The 16,085-nt window shown below is 43.1% G+C and overlaps 2 protein-coding genes across 2 annotated transcripts; one reads left to right on the top strand and one right to left on the bottom strand.

The window, feature by feature from the left end:
- Nucleotides 1–2,637: 2,637 nt before the first annotated feature.
- LOC104585494 (alpha-humulene synthase) lies at nucleotides 2,638–6,537 on the top strand. Its single transcript, XM_024456285.1, has 8 exons — nucleotides 2,638–2,734; nucleotides 4,225–4,488; nucleotide 4,627; nucleotides 4,858–5,230; nucleotides 5,340–5,558; nucleotides 5,652–5,786; nucleotides 5,881–6,130; nucleotides 6,236–6,537. The coding sequence occupies exons 1-8, from the start codon at nucleotides 2,651–2,653 to the stop codon at nucleotides 6,524–6,526; spliced, it is 1,617 nt and encodes a 538-aa protein (XP_024312053.1). The 5' UTR covers nucleotides 2,638–2,650; the 3' UTR covers nucleotides 6,527–6,537.
- Nucleotides 6,538–7,606: 1,069 nt separating this feature from the next.
- LOC112269283 lies at nucleotides 7,607–8,306 on the bottom strand. Its single transcript, XM_024455715.1, has 2 exons — nucleotides 8,159–8,306; nucleotides 7,607–8,069 (listed from the first exon to the last, which is right to left on the bottom strand). Exons 1-2 carry the CDS (start codon nucleotides 8,200–8,202, stop codon nucleotides 7,607–7,609), a joined length of 507 nt encoding a protein of 168 aa, XP_024311483.1. The 5' UTR covers nucleotides 8,203–8,306.
- Nucleotides 8,307–16,085: the final 7,779 nt, after the last annotated feature.

The raw sequence follows: 16,085 nt of genomic DNA, 5'->3' as shown, positions 1-16,085 counted from the left end.
TTTCTTCTTTGATCGCCTCTCTGCGCCTATGTACGTATTTCTCCATGCTTAAGGTATGCAAGCCAGCTCTCCGGGCTGGATCTTTTGAAAAAAAAAAGTTGTTGTGGACGCAAGTACTACTTCAGCCTACCACATGCCTAAGCATTGTTTTGCATCATTAACAAGTCAAAATGACTCTCAAATGGTGAAATTAGGAGCTGCACATCACACCGCCGATCGATGGGGCACACGACATGGAGGCGGAAGTTGTCCGTCTTGATGGACTCGTTCTCAATTTCTAGATACAAAATATCAATACATACTTCTTCTCATCCAACAATTTCTTCTCTATGCATAAATAAAGTATCAATATCAATCCCATCCAACAATTTTCTTCTCAATAAAACCTTACGTTTTGGTATCTATCAATATCTCATTGCAGGCACGACATTACTAGCTGCAAAATGCTCTGATAATGGTTTCAATATCAATTTCATCTCTATGCGTAAAGTATCAATATCAATATTGGTATCCATCAATATATCTCATTGCAGGGATTAATATATACATTTCTAGATGCAAATGCACTGATAATGGTATCAATATACAACAATTTCTTCTAGACACATAAGGGATTAATATATACATTTTCGATGACATAATGGTGCTGAAATTCCACGAAACAGTTGGCAATCGGAAATTGCAAAATAATACTAGCTCAAAACTCAATAATACATTAATGATTAACATGGTGACTCAGCAAGCGATGTGCACAGGGGGATTTAGCTAGTTATCAACTGCACAGTAATCGCGAGGACACTTAGCTAGTATGTACAATTGTTTAGTTTGTTTTGGTGTACTAGCTCCTAATGCCTTCTCGTCACAATGTTTAGAAACATCCTGATTTTATTTAAGTTGCTGGAATCCTATATAATAAAAACTTAAATTAGATTATCCGGTGAGAAATTCAATGATTTTGTTTAGAAACGAACGAGCACCAACATTGTATGGCTTGATATTGTCTTATATGTGCTTATTTCTCTAACATGCTCAGCAGTGAGCTCACAAAATCAAATAGGTTTCTTTGCACCTGAAAAGTGAGAGGGCATGTGGCATTGGCTCCATTACTTTTCTCAACTCCAACTTATTCAATTCTGGATGATATACAACAACGTGTCTTAGTTGGTATATAAAACCAGATAATGATCGATTTTCACATAAAAATCTTCAATCTTTATTTCACCCACCTTTTAATGATAACAGTGACTATTTTTAACTTCCAAAGACCGTTCCAAATTGTACGTATTCCCTCTTAATTTTTCCCATTATTAATAGATATTCATACCGAGTATTTTTCACTAAAATAGATACTTTGGAAACGTATATAATATTTACCACACTCTTCAGTTTTGTCTGGCCCATTCTGCATTTCATAAAGCACAATTTCTAGTACTCCCTCCGATCCATATTAATTGTTAAAATATTACATGTATCTAGACACTTTTTAAACATAGATACATCCATATTTGGACAAATTTGAGACAATTAATATGGATCGGAGGGAGTAACTAACTTCATGAAAAATTAAAAGTCCTTTTTTCAGATTGAGGAGCATACGCTTGCGATTTCGCTAAGGAAAAGAACTCCACATGTTGAAAAATAAAATAAAAGTAGAACATAGAACAAAGAAGAATCTGGGTTGTTGACCCTCAGAATCTACTGAAAATTCAACAGAAAAATGATCTTTCAAATATTATAATGTTAACATGTAGATGGCACCATAGCATTACTTAGGAAAGAATGCATCTGCCCATATATATAGTTTTCTATAAAAGTAAACAATTTATTTAAATTTACTCACAAAGAGGTGTATATCAAGGTTACCACCAGGTAACTAAATGAACTTATCAAGCACAAAACACCGTAATTTTGAATCTTTTGAATTTAAGCATGAACTATAGAGTATATTACCTAGCATGCATCATGGTTAGAACATAAACAAATGATTTTGTCTTATGATAATGTTTTTGTGTCTACAAAGGAATTTAAAATAAAACTGTATTCTACGGGGAAAAACTCAAATCCAAAAATCGTTTAAAAGATATCAGGCGGTAACGTACCAAGCGGTATTTTTTCAGTTACCACGCACGTTAGTGGGAAATATATACCGGTGCCCTGGAAACTTTTGTCGTTCGGTAGCCAAGTGTAGATGGACCTCAAACGATCACAACAGACGCCAACGTTGACGTTGACATGCGTTGACGTACGGCTTAATTTTCCTATTCCTACTGACGACTCAATAAACCTACAAGTCCAACACGCACGTTGGAATTAATGCACAACAAGACTCTAGATTACTACGTACGATCTGACTTTTTCTGTCTTCCATCTTGTGATGCCGGCCGGTGAAGATCAAGCACTCGAAGCCGTCTGGATACTCTGGATTAAATTGTTGTCGATCTTAATTAGCAGCCTACGACAATCTGTGTCTTAGCAGCCTACGACAATCTGTATCTTACTCCAGTAGCAGCCTTCTCAAATCAAACTGCAGTTTTGGAGTCTGCCTGTGCTAGCTTTGCAAAACCTATGCGTGTATATAAAGGCCAGCAGTGATATGTGCTTCCTGAAGCTAACACCACGAGCGCGCGCACACAAACAACTAGCAATTCAAATGGCGACTCCCCAGAGAGTTTCTAGCTTCGAGCCATCGGTGTGGGATGATTTCTTCGTCCAATACGAGCCAGAGCCATTCCAGGTATATATATGTACTCCATGATAAATTTATAATCCACCGTGCAAGCATATGCCTAGCTAACTTTCATTGACTGCACTGTGTAGTTGCAAATTTCTCTAGGGTAGGATCAATGATAACAAAATGCACCACCCATTTTCGGCTTGCAATATATGAAAGTTATCATTGATCCTACCCTAGAGAAATTTCTTACTTCATCCATATTTCACATATCCGGTTCTTTTTCAGCTAGAGAAATTTCTTGCTTTTGTTTGCGGTATAGTATTATTCCAACGAAATGTTAAACTGCAGGATTAAAAAGTGTTAGTATAGTAACTTATCATCCGTAATTACCTTCTTCTGTTTTCCAACTAAACATGTACTTATCCCTTCAACATAGTAGTCGTTTTTTAAGGAAACAGTGTAGGAAAAACCCCTAAAATATAATTGTGAGCATCAAGATTTGAACCCTATTGTATGGAGTCATACACCCACAACTCCATCACCACATCAAGAGTTGTTTCTCAACCCGCTTGCTTGTCAGCATGGACGATCTAGAGATTTGAATTAAATAAATTTTCGTGAGTTTTATCACATCCTCCATGTTTCCAGAAAAATCACATTGTCATGGACCTTGCACTCAATCCCATCAATTAACGAATATGAAAAGATAAAGCAATATTAAATATATCCATAAATTACAAACAAATGGAGGCAATAGCCTGCTGGTAGGATGATCTAGGTGGAAGTGATGACTGGAAACAAACGTTATCTCGAGGTCCCTTTGTTGCTCTGTACATGAGCCACTGCCTTGATCTTCTCTGTTCGATCTTCTCCCGTCCCTCCTATTTTGCAACGGAAGATTTGGCTTCAATAGATGGTATGCCTAAACAGATTTTAAGTATGTGAATGAGAGTGCTTATATTAGGGATCTATTGTTGAGGGACCCAAATGACTGTTTCCCACATGGTGTGGCCTCTCCATGGGTCCCACCATTTTATTCCTACTTCACAAAGTTTTCATTGTGTGTGCCAACCAGACACTGGTGCCCACGTGGTTTTTTAATCCATATATCAATGAAATACACCATTCATATGCAATATATCAATGACATAAACCACCAACGAAATGTATCATCATATATCATATACCAATAAGAAAATTGGCCACAACATACTATTATTTCCTGGCCTTTGTTAAAACACACCGCCAAATTGCGTATTTGCTCAGTATCATTACAATTTCGTGGTCATTTGCCACAACACACCGCTCTCGTGTGCAAACAAAATAAATAAATAATTGGATTATGTGAGATAAGTAAAAGTATAATAGTAATTGATTAAAACTAGTACATATTGTTACAAAAAACACTAGTACTTCAGGAACTTAAATTTTTTATAAATTGTTGTAAATATTTTCATTTTTTATGTGCACTTTTTATCCGTCCTGCCTTTTGGTTAGTCCCAACTCATCTTTTGCTGTAAAAAAACCTCATTTTTTAGTCATCCATGCAGATATCTGAAGAATGCATGAAGGTGAAAGCTGACAAGCTGAAGGATGACGTTTGCATGTTGTTCAAGACATTCAATAATGGTACTGTCGTAGACAAAATGATCTTATTGGATGCGCTCCAACGTCTCGGCATAGATCATCTTTTTCAAGAACAGATCAACACGGCAATAAAAGGCATCTACGAGAGTGAATCCAATTGCTGTAGCCTCTATGAGGCTGCACTTCGCTTTCGCTTGCTTAGAGAGCATGGACATTGGGTCTCTCCGGTATATCTATCATTTTTATATGTTTCTATATATGCTAACCTGAAGCTTACTTACCATATCTAAGTTGCCTGACTTTTAGTTAGAGATAAGTTGATTATTCAACCATTGGATATGATTTGTCTTTTAAGATTTGAAAAGGGTGACAAAGAAAAAGGTAGAATGAGATCTAGATATTAATCCAACAGCTCTGATTCGTCAACTTAATTAGATTTAAGCTACATGATGATAGTGTACAAAACAAGTAATTCAAGTGGCAACTCTCAAGTGGGAATCAATGGGACTTTATCTTCACCTAAACTGCAGTTAATTAAGTGAATATATATGTAAGAATAATACAAATCTACCTCCATATGCTACTTTATCTTGCAGATGTATTCAATAAATTCAAGGGGGAAGATGGGAGCTTCAACAAGAATGTAACTAAAGAACCAATGGGACTGTTATGTTTATACAACGCAGCGTACCTTTCAATCCATGGTGAATCAGAACTTGATGAAGCCATCTCTTTTGCAAGGCATCATCTTGAATCCATGGGAAACAGTCTTAACTACCCTTTATCTGAGCAAGTCAAAAGAAATCTTGAGATACCATTACCAAGGATTTCAAAGAGATTGGACGTGCCCTATTATATTGCAGAGTACAAACATGAACAAGAATGCAACCCTTTGGTGCTAGAGCTTGCAAAGCTCGAATTTAATCTCCTGCAGCGTCTTCACCAGTCAGAGCTCAAGGCTTATTGTCGGTAAGAACGCGTTTTACATACAAGCTCAATCATGAATGGACGCAGATAAACTTGATTTAGTGATTTTTATCTAAATTAGCTTTGATCTCAAGGTGATTAGCTTACCAAGATGGGCAAACGATCTATATGAAGACGTGGGACTCAGCTACTCTCGGCATCGTATGGTTGAATGTTACTTCTGGTCCTACAATGTGTACTATGAACAACACTATGGAGGTGCAAGAATAATCCTTGCCAAGTTAATTGAGCTAGTATGCCTGTTAGATGACACTTTTGATATACATGCAACCTTAGAGGAGGGCCGAAAGCTCAACGAAGCCATACAAAGGTTGGCAATAATCTCCTCTGCTAGTTACTAATATTGTATACTATATACTCATATGCATGCCACTCCTAGTTAACTAATTGGACGTACGTGCAGGTGGGATGAGAGTGCTATTCCTATTTTACCAGAATACTTGAAGAAGTACTATATCAGGTTGATGGATACCTACAGAGAGTTGGAGGATGAACTGAAACAAGATCACAAGTACCGCATTGTTTATTGTAGGAAAGCGGTAATCTATCTATCAATTCTATTGTCATTTCTGCAGAATCATTATAACTCACTCTCCTAATCTTAAAATTCTTCTCCATGTAATATGCACACAATTCCATACTCTATGCAGATATTACCAACAGGAAGCTGAATGGTTTCATAATAGTTACACACCAAGCTTTGAAGATCATGTCAAGTGCTCAGTCATCTCCGCAGCGACTCCGTTTCTATGCATCGGTCTGCTTGTTGGTATGGGTGAGGAAGCAACCAAGGAAGCATTCGAGTGGGCCCTTGGCTGTACCGATGCCGTAAAGTCTTGTGGTGAGGTGACACGTTTTATGGATGACATGGCTGCATTTAAGGTACATATAACATGTCATGCATCTCCCTTGATTATTATACAAAAATGATCTTTTTCATGGTAAATAACCGGATTGATAACCAATTGAATGTGTGCATGTTCAAAGCAAGGGAAGGTCAAAATGGATGTGGCCAGCACCATTGATAGCTATATAAACCAGCATCATGTTACAAGTGAGGTAGCTATCGCCGTGATGGATAATATGGTGGAAGATGCATGGAGAACTATCAATCAGACAAGATTTGACCGACGTGCGCTGCTCCCACTTGTTAACAGAGTCGCCGGACTCACCAAGAACATGACCTGGCTGTTCCATGATAAAATTGACCGCTACACGTTCAGCCGTGGCAACAAAGACAAGATAGAGCAGCAGTTCATCGAGCCTATACCCCTCTAGCTTGTAAACATGCATGGATACTCTCGGATGTGCATCTTCTGTCTATGCACTTTCAGTTTCAAAATAAGTACATCTTAGCTGTAAGAAATTAAGTTTGAAATCGTGAGCACATGTGATGGGGGAGAGCTGTATATTGTGCTCTTCTGTTCAGATAAATATATATTCTGCAGAGGCTTGCTTCGGTACACCCTCCGGCCTCCCCAAACTCGAAAATGTATTATGAACTTTTTACGTTAGTAAAATAATTAAACAAAAAAAACCATATCTTTCTCATCTCCCACCGGCGCCGTTGGCTCCCTCCTTCAGCGTGCATAACTGCTTCACTCGTCAGCCGCCGCTGCCCGAAAAAATTTGAGCTACGCGGAAACTGACAATAGCACACGCGTAAACCGCGACCCTCACCCGTTCCGCACCTCAGGAAGGGTGAAGCGGCATCGGAAACGGGCCCTCCTCTGCGAACCACCAGGCGATTGGGGAGCAGGGAACACTACTCGGGAAAAGGTTAGCAGCGGCGGTCCGAATTACACACCGGTGGCGGTAACGCGGACCGCCACTAAGTCTGCGCCACTGGTGTGAATGAGCACCGGTGGCGGTGATGATACCCGCCACCGGTGCTGGTTAGCACCGGTGGCGGTTTCCACAACCGTCGCTAGTAATCCGTAGGGAGCTTCAGAAAGTGCACCGGTGGCCGTGGGAAGGACAACCACTGTTACATACCAGTGGCGGTGTGTCGTCACGGCCATTGGTACATTACACACCGCCACTGGTATACTACCAGTGGCTGTGATGCCTCACCGCCACTGGTATGCTTTCGTAGCACCAGTGGCGGTTCTCGGTCACCCCCACTGGTACTGCACCAGTGGCGGTGGGATGCAACCGCCACTGTACTTTATTAGTGGCGGTGAACAGGAACCCTCATATATATATATATATATATATATATATATATATATATATATATATATATATATATATATATATATGAGAAAACCACACATCCATGATAAGATAACAGCATCCGTTCACAAAACTTATTACAAAAATACAGATATTTAATATTTAACATTGTACATCAAAGTTTCAATACATCGGCACAACCTCGCCTTCATAAAAATCACTGTTTTCCTTCAGGACCTCTTTGTTGAGAATTGTGGCTATCTCCCTCTGAATATCGAACACAAGAACAGGTGGGTTGTGTCCATATTCTGATTCCGTCTTGAAGTAATCCACCATCTGCTGGTAGGTCATCTTCGTCTTGGGCTTGAAATTGGTGATCCAATTGCGGATGATGTACGCGCAGTAGTATCCACAGAAGATCGTACCTTGCGGCTGTTGTATGCATGGAAAGTTTCTGTGATGGGTTATTTTCTTCCCACCGTAGCTTGGCAACTCATATTCAGTTACCGCCTTTTTCCACGCCTCTTCGAAGAGTGTTTTGACGGCTTTGAAGTCGCGCTGCTCATAGCCTTTCTTTCGTCGGAGTGGATCAAGATACGTCACCGACCCTTCTTCGAAAGTGAAGGCCACCACCACCCAATGTTCGCTATTTACAAAAAGAACACACATTTATAACCGAAAAGAGAACAACTTAGTGGAACGAGAAAGAAAGCAATGGTCATGAGAACAACTTACTCTAAATGGTACAGTGTAAGAACATAACGGCGTTGCTTGTGCATTGCGAAGAACTTAGATAGCTATGAAATTGCCTTCTCTCTCGAACCCCGTTTCCATTCTTCTAGACCGATGGTTGCTTTGCTGAACAGGAGAGGATCGGCGATGGCAACGTGTGGTTCTTTCAGCGGAAGGACTCCCATGTGAAGTATACATACCAGAGTCTTAACATGTTGTTGTCTAAGCACATTTGGTTGAAGACGTGAAACAAGTCAAGGAAGTCCACGCCGAAGGTAAATTCCTTTGTCTGTAGGTCCCCCATTTCGGCACCGTAGAAGCCATAATACTCTGGCACCTTCACATTCATCTGTTGACTATGTTGTGCAGAATTAGCTGATGATGCCATGTAGTAGCCATGTAGCTCTCGCATCTCTCGCGGCAGGCTCCTTAGGTCCTTAAGGCTGACCATCGGTTGTCCAAGGTAGAACATCAGCACTTTTTCGAATTCCCTAGCCATGAAGTAGGCTCCGCCGACTAAATCACCAGCTACAGGGGGGGCTTCATATTCAAAATATCTTGCCGGTTTTCCCAATTCCCTTCGATTATTGGCGGATTGCTGGGTTGCTTGCCCGTTGAGTCCAACTCTTTACTCTTCGAGTCATTGGATCTCTTGCTAATTTTGGACCCCGTCTTATTGGTGCGCCGGCGTTTCAAAAACTCGGCCTCCTCTTGATCCTTGAAGGTCTGGGAGACCTGCTTGCCAGACGCGCACTCTAGCGCGCCCGCCACAAATTTCCGTGGCACGGGTGCAGGTTGTGGGGGTTGTAAGGGTTGGCTGTCTTTACGGTGGGGCGACGATGGATTGGGTGGTGGCACATGAGCTGATGCAGCGTCATCATCGCTGCAGTCTTCCACTGGTTTGAAATCGAAGCCTCCTTGCCCCGACGTTGGTGAATCCGGACGTGCCGGCTTACTGGGGGATGGGCCAAGGGGTGATGGAGAGGGAAGTCGTCGAGCGGAAGCCGGTCACGCTCCGGGACACGACGGGGAGGGAGAACGTTGGGTAGCGAGGGCAACCAACCTCCTGGGTCACTGGATGTACGTGCCTCGGCATAGCCCTAGAGTCACTGATTCCTCCTCTAGAGGATAAGGGACCGGCGTCTTGTCAAATTCCGGGAGCACGTAGTCCACCTGCACCCTGACATGATCCGGTGCCATGGGCGTGTTGTGCATGACCGACATTCTTGGCATCAGCATACGACGCGTGCCTACCAGATTCCCGATGGATGGCATCAATATCAGGCTCTTAGTACTCTTCTGTGCATGACAAACAAATTAACATACGTACGTTAGTGTTATGGTGTGAAGAATGACGTAATTGAGTATATATACTATGGTACCAGTAAAGAGCTTATCGGGATGTCATCAGATGGGCCAACAGGGTCATCCTGGTGTTCGGTGCCGGAGCCAGCACTGCTCTTATACGGTGGCGGCGAAGGATTCGGAGTTGACTGATGATCATTCGGAGTCATAGGCGTCGGTGCCGCGCCCCGGTTGCCATCATATGTAGCAACGAACTCCTCCATAGTCTGGCCGGAGTCCCTTGCTTTTTTCAAGCAAGCGAAAAACTCCTCCCTCGCCGCCTTTTTCGCCACCTCTATTATTTATTCGTGCTTCTTGGCCTTTCTTTTACGGCTCCGGCCTTCTTTCTCTTGAGGAAAGACTTTGCGGCGAAGGGCCCTGGTTCCTAAGGCTCGAATATGGCACCCGTGCTCATTTCTTCCTAGAGCATAGCTGAGTGGTGAATCCCACTGTGCATGGAGCTTGTCGTGGGAGCCTTCCGACTTGAACTCAGCGACCTTGTCCTGAAATAAGACAAAGTCGGTGCCAATTTATAAGTGAGTGTGTTAGAAGCTGAACTGAAAAAGAAGTGGCGGTTGAGGCCTTACGATTAAAACTTTCTGGTCTTCGCGGATAGGCTTCAGGCCCGCCCACTATTCTTTGGTCATGGTACTGCGCACAAAGGTGGTGGATCGATCATGACGGAGCATTGTTGGGGCAGGAGGGACTATCCCTCATGCCGCAAGCTCGGCGTCCTCCTTCGCCCACACCGGCTTCTTTCCCTCGATACCAAGATTGCCAAGGCAGTGGTTAATTTCCTCTTGGCACGTAGCGTCGCGTACCACTCTTGGGTTGCTATGAATCTTGGATCCTTTTCCCTCTCCTTGAACTCCCATTCCTCCTCTGTGATCCTCGGCCATTTCTTATGAATCACCGACTCCCAATCTTCGTTCAAAAAAGCTCTGGCCTTGGTACCCCAATTGCTCTGACCCCTACGCATTGTGGTCTTCATCGCTCCGAATACTTCTTCACGAAGCACGGGATCAGGCACCTCGAACCTCTCCCATGCCTTGGCATAACAATCTTGCTTTCCGCTCTCAGGAACCTCAGTCCATCTCTGATTGATGTTCGTGAACTCGCAAATGATTGCATTGCATATGTTGGTGAAACACGACGCGACCCTCTTTGGACTCGCGGGTTTCCCCACGTCGTCAGTCCTAGTGATGATGAATTTCTCCTTCGTCAGCTTGTTACACCCACGCGGCGCCTTCTTCTTCTTTGAAGTAGCCTGTGACGTGGTAGCCTCAGAGCCTGCATTGAAGCCCGAAGGATCACCGCCGCCGTGTTCAGGCTCGTCATTTTGACTATGGGCTATTGGTGTGCCCGACGACGAAGAAACCTAAGGTGAGTCCTCTGGGTATTCTCCATCACGACCCTGAGGTTCCTATACAATGCGCTTACATGGATTACTTTACAAAATTGAAAAATTCGGCATGACCCGTACTGTAAATCTAGAAAAATTCAGCATGACCCGTGCTATAAAGCTAACGAATTGGTCTACCCGATAATGAAACCTGCATAAAAATTACCCACCCACATATACCCCCTCGGCGCGATGGCCGTCCCCTTAAATTTCAACGGCCTCGGCATGATGGCCGGGCCCACATCAACGGCATGCATGTTACTTCCATCAAGCATGCCACATCATCACATAATTAATTTGTTCAGAAAAACCCTAAGCATGTTACTCCCATCAAGCATGCCACATCATCACATAATTAATTTGTTCATCAAAACCCTAAGCATGTTACTTCCATCAAGCTATTCCCACTATGTGAAAAATGTACAATTTTATTATATGTTTCCAAATTTGAATCCTAATCCCTAACCCTAAACAGCAGCAACTAATCCCTAATTTCCCTAACCCTATCCCTAATTTCTAACCCTAACCCTAATCCTAATTTCTAACCTAATTTCTTACCCTAACCCCAAGGAGCAGCAACAAACCTAATTTCTAACCCTAACCCTAATCCCTAATTGCAGAAACAGTAACATGAGGAACTTACCTCGTCGGTGCCGGCGGCCGGGGAGGCCGGTGGTGTGTCGCGGGGGCCCGCCGGAGTTCGGACCTCCACGAAGTCCGGCGAGCCCGATTCCGTTGTGCGGCAGGGTGGCGGCCTAATCCGTCGGCTCGTCGCGAGGCGGGAGATCCGCCGTGGCCGACGCCGTGGAGAAGCCATGGTGGCGGCCGGTTCCCCGCGTTCGCACCATGGCGGGCGCCGGCGAGTCGGAGATGCGGGAGAGAGAAGGGGAAGAGAAGAGGGGAACGACGTGGGTGGGGGAGCAAGGGGAACGGCGGCGGCGGCAGTGGCGACGCGGGTGGGAGAGGGGAACGGCGGGGGCGGCGACTCGGCGACGCGGCAGGGCTTCGCCTGCGTTAGGGTTAGCTGTGCCGCGGCTAGTCTGAGAGACGCGCGGGTGATTGTTCGAAATTTCGCCAAGTTCCGTCGTTATTTACTTATAGCACGGCAGCGCTAGTAGCGGTCCGAGAGAAAGAACGGCCACTAGTGTTGGCCAAGGGGATTTTTGCGCCAGCACTAGTGGCGTTTCAGCAAGCAAAGCACCAGTGGCTGGTTTGTGCCGCCAACCGCCAACACTGCTCCTCAGTGCCTATAGCACTGGAGCTAGCACCGGTGGCGGTCTATTTGCAAAATCGGCCACTGGTGCTGCACCAGTGCTCTTGGATCGAGCACTAGTGGCTGGTTTGTGCCGCCAACCGCCACCAGTGCTCCTCAGTGCCTATAGCACTGGAGCTAGCACGGATGGTGGTCTATTTGCAAAACCGGCCACTGGTGTTGCTCAGTGCTCCTGGAGCTAGCACTAGTGGCGGTTTACCTGCAAAACCGCTACTGATACTAATTTCTAAATCAAGTTTTAAATTCATATTATATTCTGTGTACACCCAAAAATTAAAACACCTGTACTTTTGAGTGTAAACTATTAATATCATGTCCCATTCAAAGTTTCAAACCTAAATACAGAAATATCATCAACAATTTATATGTTTATGTTGTTCATATTCAAGTTATTAATTTATTTAAAATTGAATTTTGCTCAAAATGATTTGAAAATTTGCATGGAAAGTTTCTATCAATCAACAATCTTACATATAAATTTTTGTCCAAAACTTCAAAAGTATGCACCTTCGTTCTTCTTTTTTTCACTTTGATTTATCGTTTTGGAACCATCTAGGGTAGATCTCTCAGAAACCATCCAACCGCATGAACCAAATGTGACATGTTTTCTTTGTTTGAAGTTCAATTTTTTTAGGGGTGTTCTATAGAAATAGGAAAGTGTCCACACCAAAATTGACAATTTTTTGAGAAAAAATGATTTTTATATAATTTTTATTGCACAAAAGCCAGACATAATGACACTTAATCATAGAAATCAGGGTATATAACATTTGAATTTATGGTTCAAACATTTATTGAGGATAAACAATATTATTATACACATAAACTAAGAGGTGGTGTATTCATTTAAAACCCAGAGAATATAATATGAATTTAATAGCTTATTAGAAATTCATCACCAGTGGTGGTTTTTGTCATGAGAACCCCCACTGATACGCGGTACACAAACTTAGGATCTCCAATGATCCTGCGAATCATACCAGTGGCGGATCTAGCTACAAGCACCGCCACCAGTGGTCAATAGTAGTGGCGGTTTGCTGTGCACTCACCGCCACTAGTGGTTAAAGCGTATCAGCGGCTTACGAATTTATACCAAAATTTCTAAAGTTTTGGGTGAATTCTCTCTCAAACTTCCTATCATGGAAATAAAAAGAAAAATAGCAGAAAGAAAAATGACAGAAAAATAGGCGAGAAAAGAAAAATCATACCAGTGGTTGTTTTAGTTGCCCGCACCGCCACTAGTGCTCAGTACTAGTGGCCGTTCAATTCGTTTCACCGCAGTGGGGGTGCTTGCGTTTTCATCTCCACTAGTGCTCCTCAGTGCGAGCTTCCGCGAAGCGAGTTGGGAGTTTAATCCCACCTCGCTTGTTTACAGTCGTTTCGACCAGCATAAATAGGATTCTCCAACTTGGTCATCGCTTCCGATTCAAATTCCCATAGTACTCTGCTCCTGGCCTGTGGGCCCGGTTGTGCTCTGTTCCTGGCCTGTGGGCCCGGTTGCTGGTCCGATTGTACTTGGTGGGCTCGGTCAAAGCCCTGTGGGCCCGGTCAAACCGGCATTAGTAGGTAGTAGACAGCTCCCTGGTTCGCCGGGCTGGGCCCGAACCCGAAAAGCCGTGTTGACTGGGTGGGCTAATTTTTTTCCATGAAATTTGATCAAGTAATTTTGAAGTTCAGAAAATAATTAAGGCATTTGATTTCAAATTTGAACAAGTTATTTCAAATTCAAAACATATTTAAGACATTTGTTATTTCAAATTCAGAACAAATTTTTGATTTCAAATTTGAACAAGTTATTTCAAATTCAGAACATATTTAATACATTTGATTTGAAATTTGAACAAGTTATTTAAGACATTTTGCTATCAAATTTGAACAAGTTATTTCAAATTCAGAACATATTTTTTATTTCAAATTTGAACAAGTTATTTCAATTTCAGAACATATTTTTTATTTCAAATTTGAACAAATTATTTCAAATTCAGAACATATTTAAGCTTTTGATTTCAAATTTGACATAATACAAGTTACAATTTTCCATTCAAAAGCATCGTTAAACATCAACTACGAAAAGATACACAAATTTTCAACTATTCCACAATCTTGTCCTTCTTCTTTCTGGTCTTCTCCTTCCTCTTATATGTTAGTGTCTCGCTGTGGCCACTTCTAGCGTATGCCGCCTCTCTTTCCTGAGGTCTTGACTTCTTCCTTGTCTGGATTGTCCATGATGCTTCTTCTTCTTTTTACTTTAACGTTGGATCAGGAAAACCTTCATAGTCTTGTTGTGAAGTAACTTCGTCGACACCAACTATCCTTCTTTTTCCTCTCCTTACGACAACACGGTTCTTGCTTGTCGGGTCGTTGATGAAGAAAACTTGTTTGCAGAAGCAAACTGCCATGGTTCCCATCTTGTCGGGATTTTCTTCACGTCCACTTTATGACGAGGAACCTCACGAGGCAGGGTCATTGTTGTGAATGGTGGTGAAGGTGTAGTCAAGCTCCCAGATCTCTTTGATCACGCCATAGTACACTTCTGTAGTGCCTTGGTTATTAGAACTAGTCTCAGCAACCAGCACTATACCGCTATTTTGGTAACTGCTCTTACGATCTTGATCCTTGGTGTAGTACGTATACCCGTTCAATGCGTACGACTGGTAAGTCACTACGCAGTCGTCGGGTAGCCGTGAGAACTTTTGAGCGGTCCTTTCTTCTTCATTGGCCGCCACCCTGGCATACCAAAAACTCTTGAGCCACATGGCAAATGTTGCATTGTGGGTCTTGTGTATCCAATTAGCACTCCTGTTAGGGCACCGATTTTCAAGTTCTTCCATATGCATGTCGATGAAAGGTTGGACCTTCTACATATGTTGCAGCACCATTGTATGTGCTCTCATATAGTCGTCCTCTCTCCCCGATGAATACACATCCAGAACCTTCCGGCCAAGCCCACCTTCACCTTCTAGTTTGCCCTTATGTCGTGATTTGGGTACTCCTATGAGTTTGCGATCCGCCAACCAATCAGTGGCATACTCCACACACTCTTCTGCATGATAGCCTTGCATGATGCTACCTTCCGGATGCCCTCTGTTACGAACATACCGCTTCAGCACCCCGTTGTATCGTTCGGGCCCATACATGTTGTGCAGAAAGGAGGGCCCTAGTAGGATTATCTCGTCGGTGATATGGACCATCAGATGTACCATGATATCGAACATTGTTGGAGGGAAGAATATCTCACATTCACACAAAATTTGTATCATCGAATCCTTCAGCTGGAGGCAGCGTTCCACCGTGATGGACTTTTGCCCGATTGTGTCAAAGAAGTCACAAAGCTTCATGACCGTCTCTCTGACCCATGGCTCCATGGCACCTCTTATTGCAACTGGAAGTAACTGCGTGATAATCACGTGGCAGTCATGAGACTTCATACCAACAAGCTTGTGACTCTTCATGTCAACGAGTCTCTTGATGCTGGACGAGTAGTTGGATGGAACTTTAATGCTGTGAAGACACTGGCACATTCTGTGTAACTCGGCTTTGCTCAAGGTGTAACACGCAGGTTTACATTGTGTCGTTACCGTGACTTCACAATTGTGGTCTTTCGGTGACTCTTTCTCTACCGCCCACAGCTTCTTCCTTATGCCCAAGAACTCCAGGTCCTTCCGTGCCTTTGGCCTATCTTTTGTCTTATCTGCATTGTTCATTAGCAAGCCCAACAAGCTGTCGCAAACGTTCTTCTCGACGTGCATGACATCTATGGTGTGACGGCTTTGTAAGAATTTCCAGTAAGGTAGGTCCCAAAACACAGACCTCCTTTTCAACACAGGTCCATCGCCATCCTTGTCTTTCGCTTGCGGATTTGCTTTCCGGCAACAACTTTAAGTTCCTAACAATTTCATAGATTTCGTCCC

This window comes from Brachypodium distachyon, chromosome 5 (genome assembly GCF_000005505.3).
Source record: "Brachypodium distachyon strain Bd21 chromosome 5, Brachypodium_distachyon_v3.0, whole genome shotgun sequence".
NCBI lineage: Eukaryota > Viridiplantae > Streptophyta > Magnoliopsida > Poales > Poaceae > Brachypodium > Brachypodium distachyon.
Note: the sequence above shows the minus strand (reverse complement) of the source record. Positions and strands in the feature narration are given on the sequence as shown.

Excerpts from the sequence above, each read along its gene's own strand:
- LOC104585494 (XM_024456285.1), top strand. The coding sequence starts at position 2,651 with ATGGCGACTCCCCAGAGAGTTTCTAGCTTCGAGCCATCGGTGTGGGAT. Across the intron at positions 5,231-5,339 it reads GAGCTCAAGGCTTATTGTCG|ATGGGCAAACGATCTATATG; the intron begins GTAAGAACGCGT and ends TAGCTTACCAAG. Across the intron at positions 5,559-5,651 it reads CTCAACGAAGCCATACAAAG|GTGGGATGAGAGTGCTATTC; the intron begins GTTGGCAATAAT and ends ACGTACGTGCAG.
- LOC112269283 (XM_024455715.1), bottom strand. The coding sequence starts at position 8,202 with ATGCACAAGCAACGCCGTTATGTTCTTACACTGTACCATTTAGA. Across the intron at positions 8,070-8,158 it reads CTTACACTGTACCATTTAGA|CGAACATTGGGTGGTGGTGG; the intron begins GTAAGTTGTTCT and ends TTTTGTAAATAG.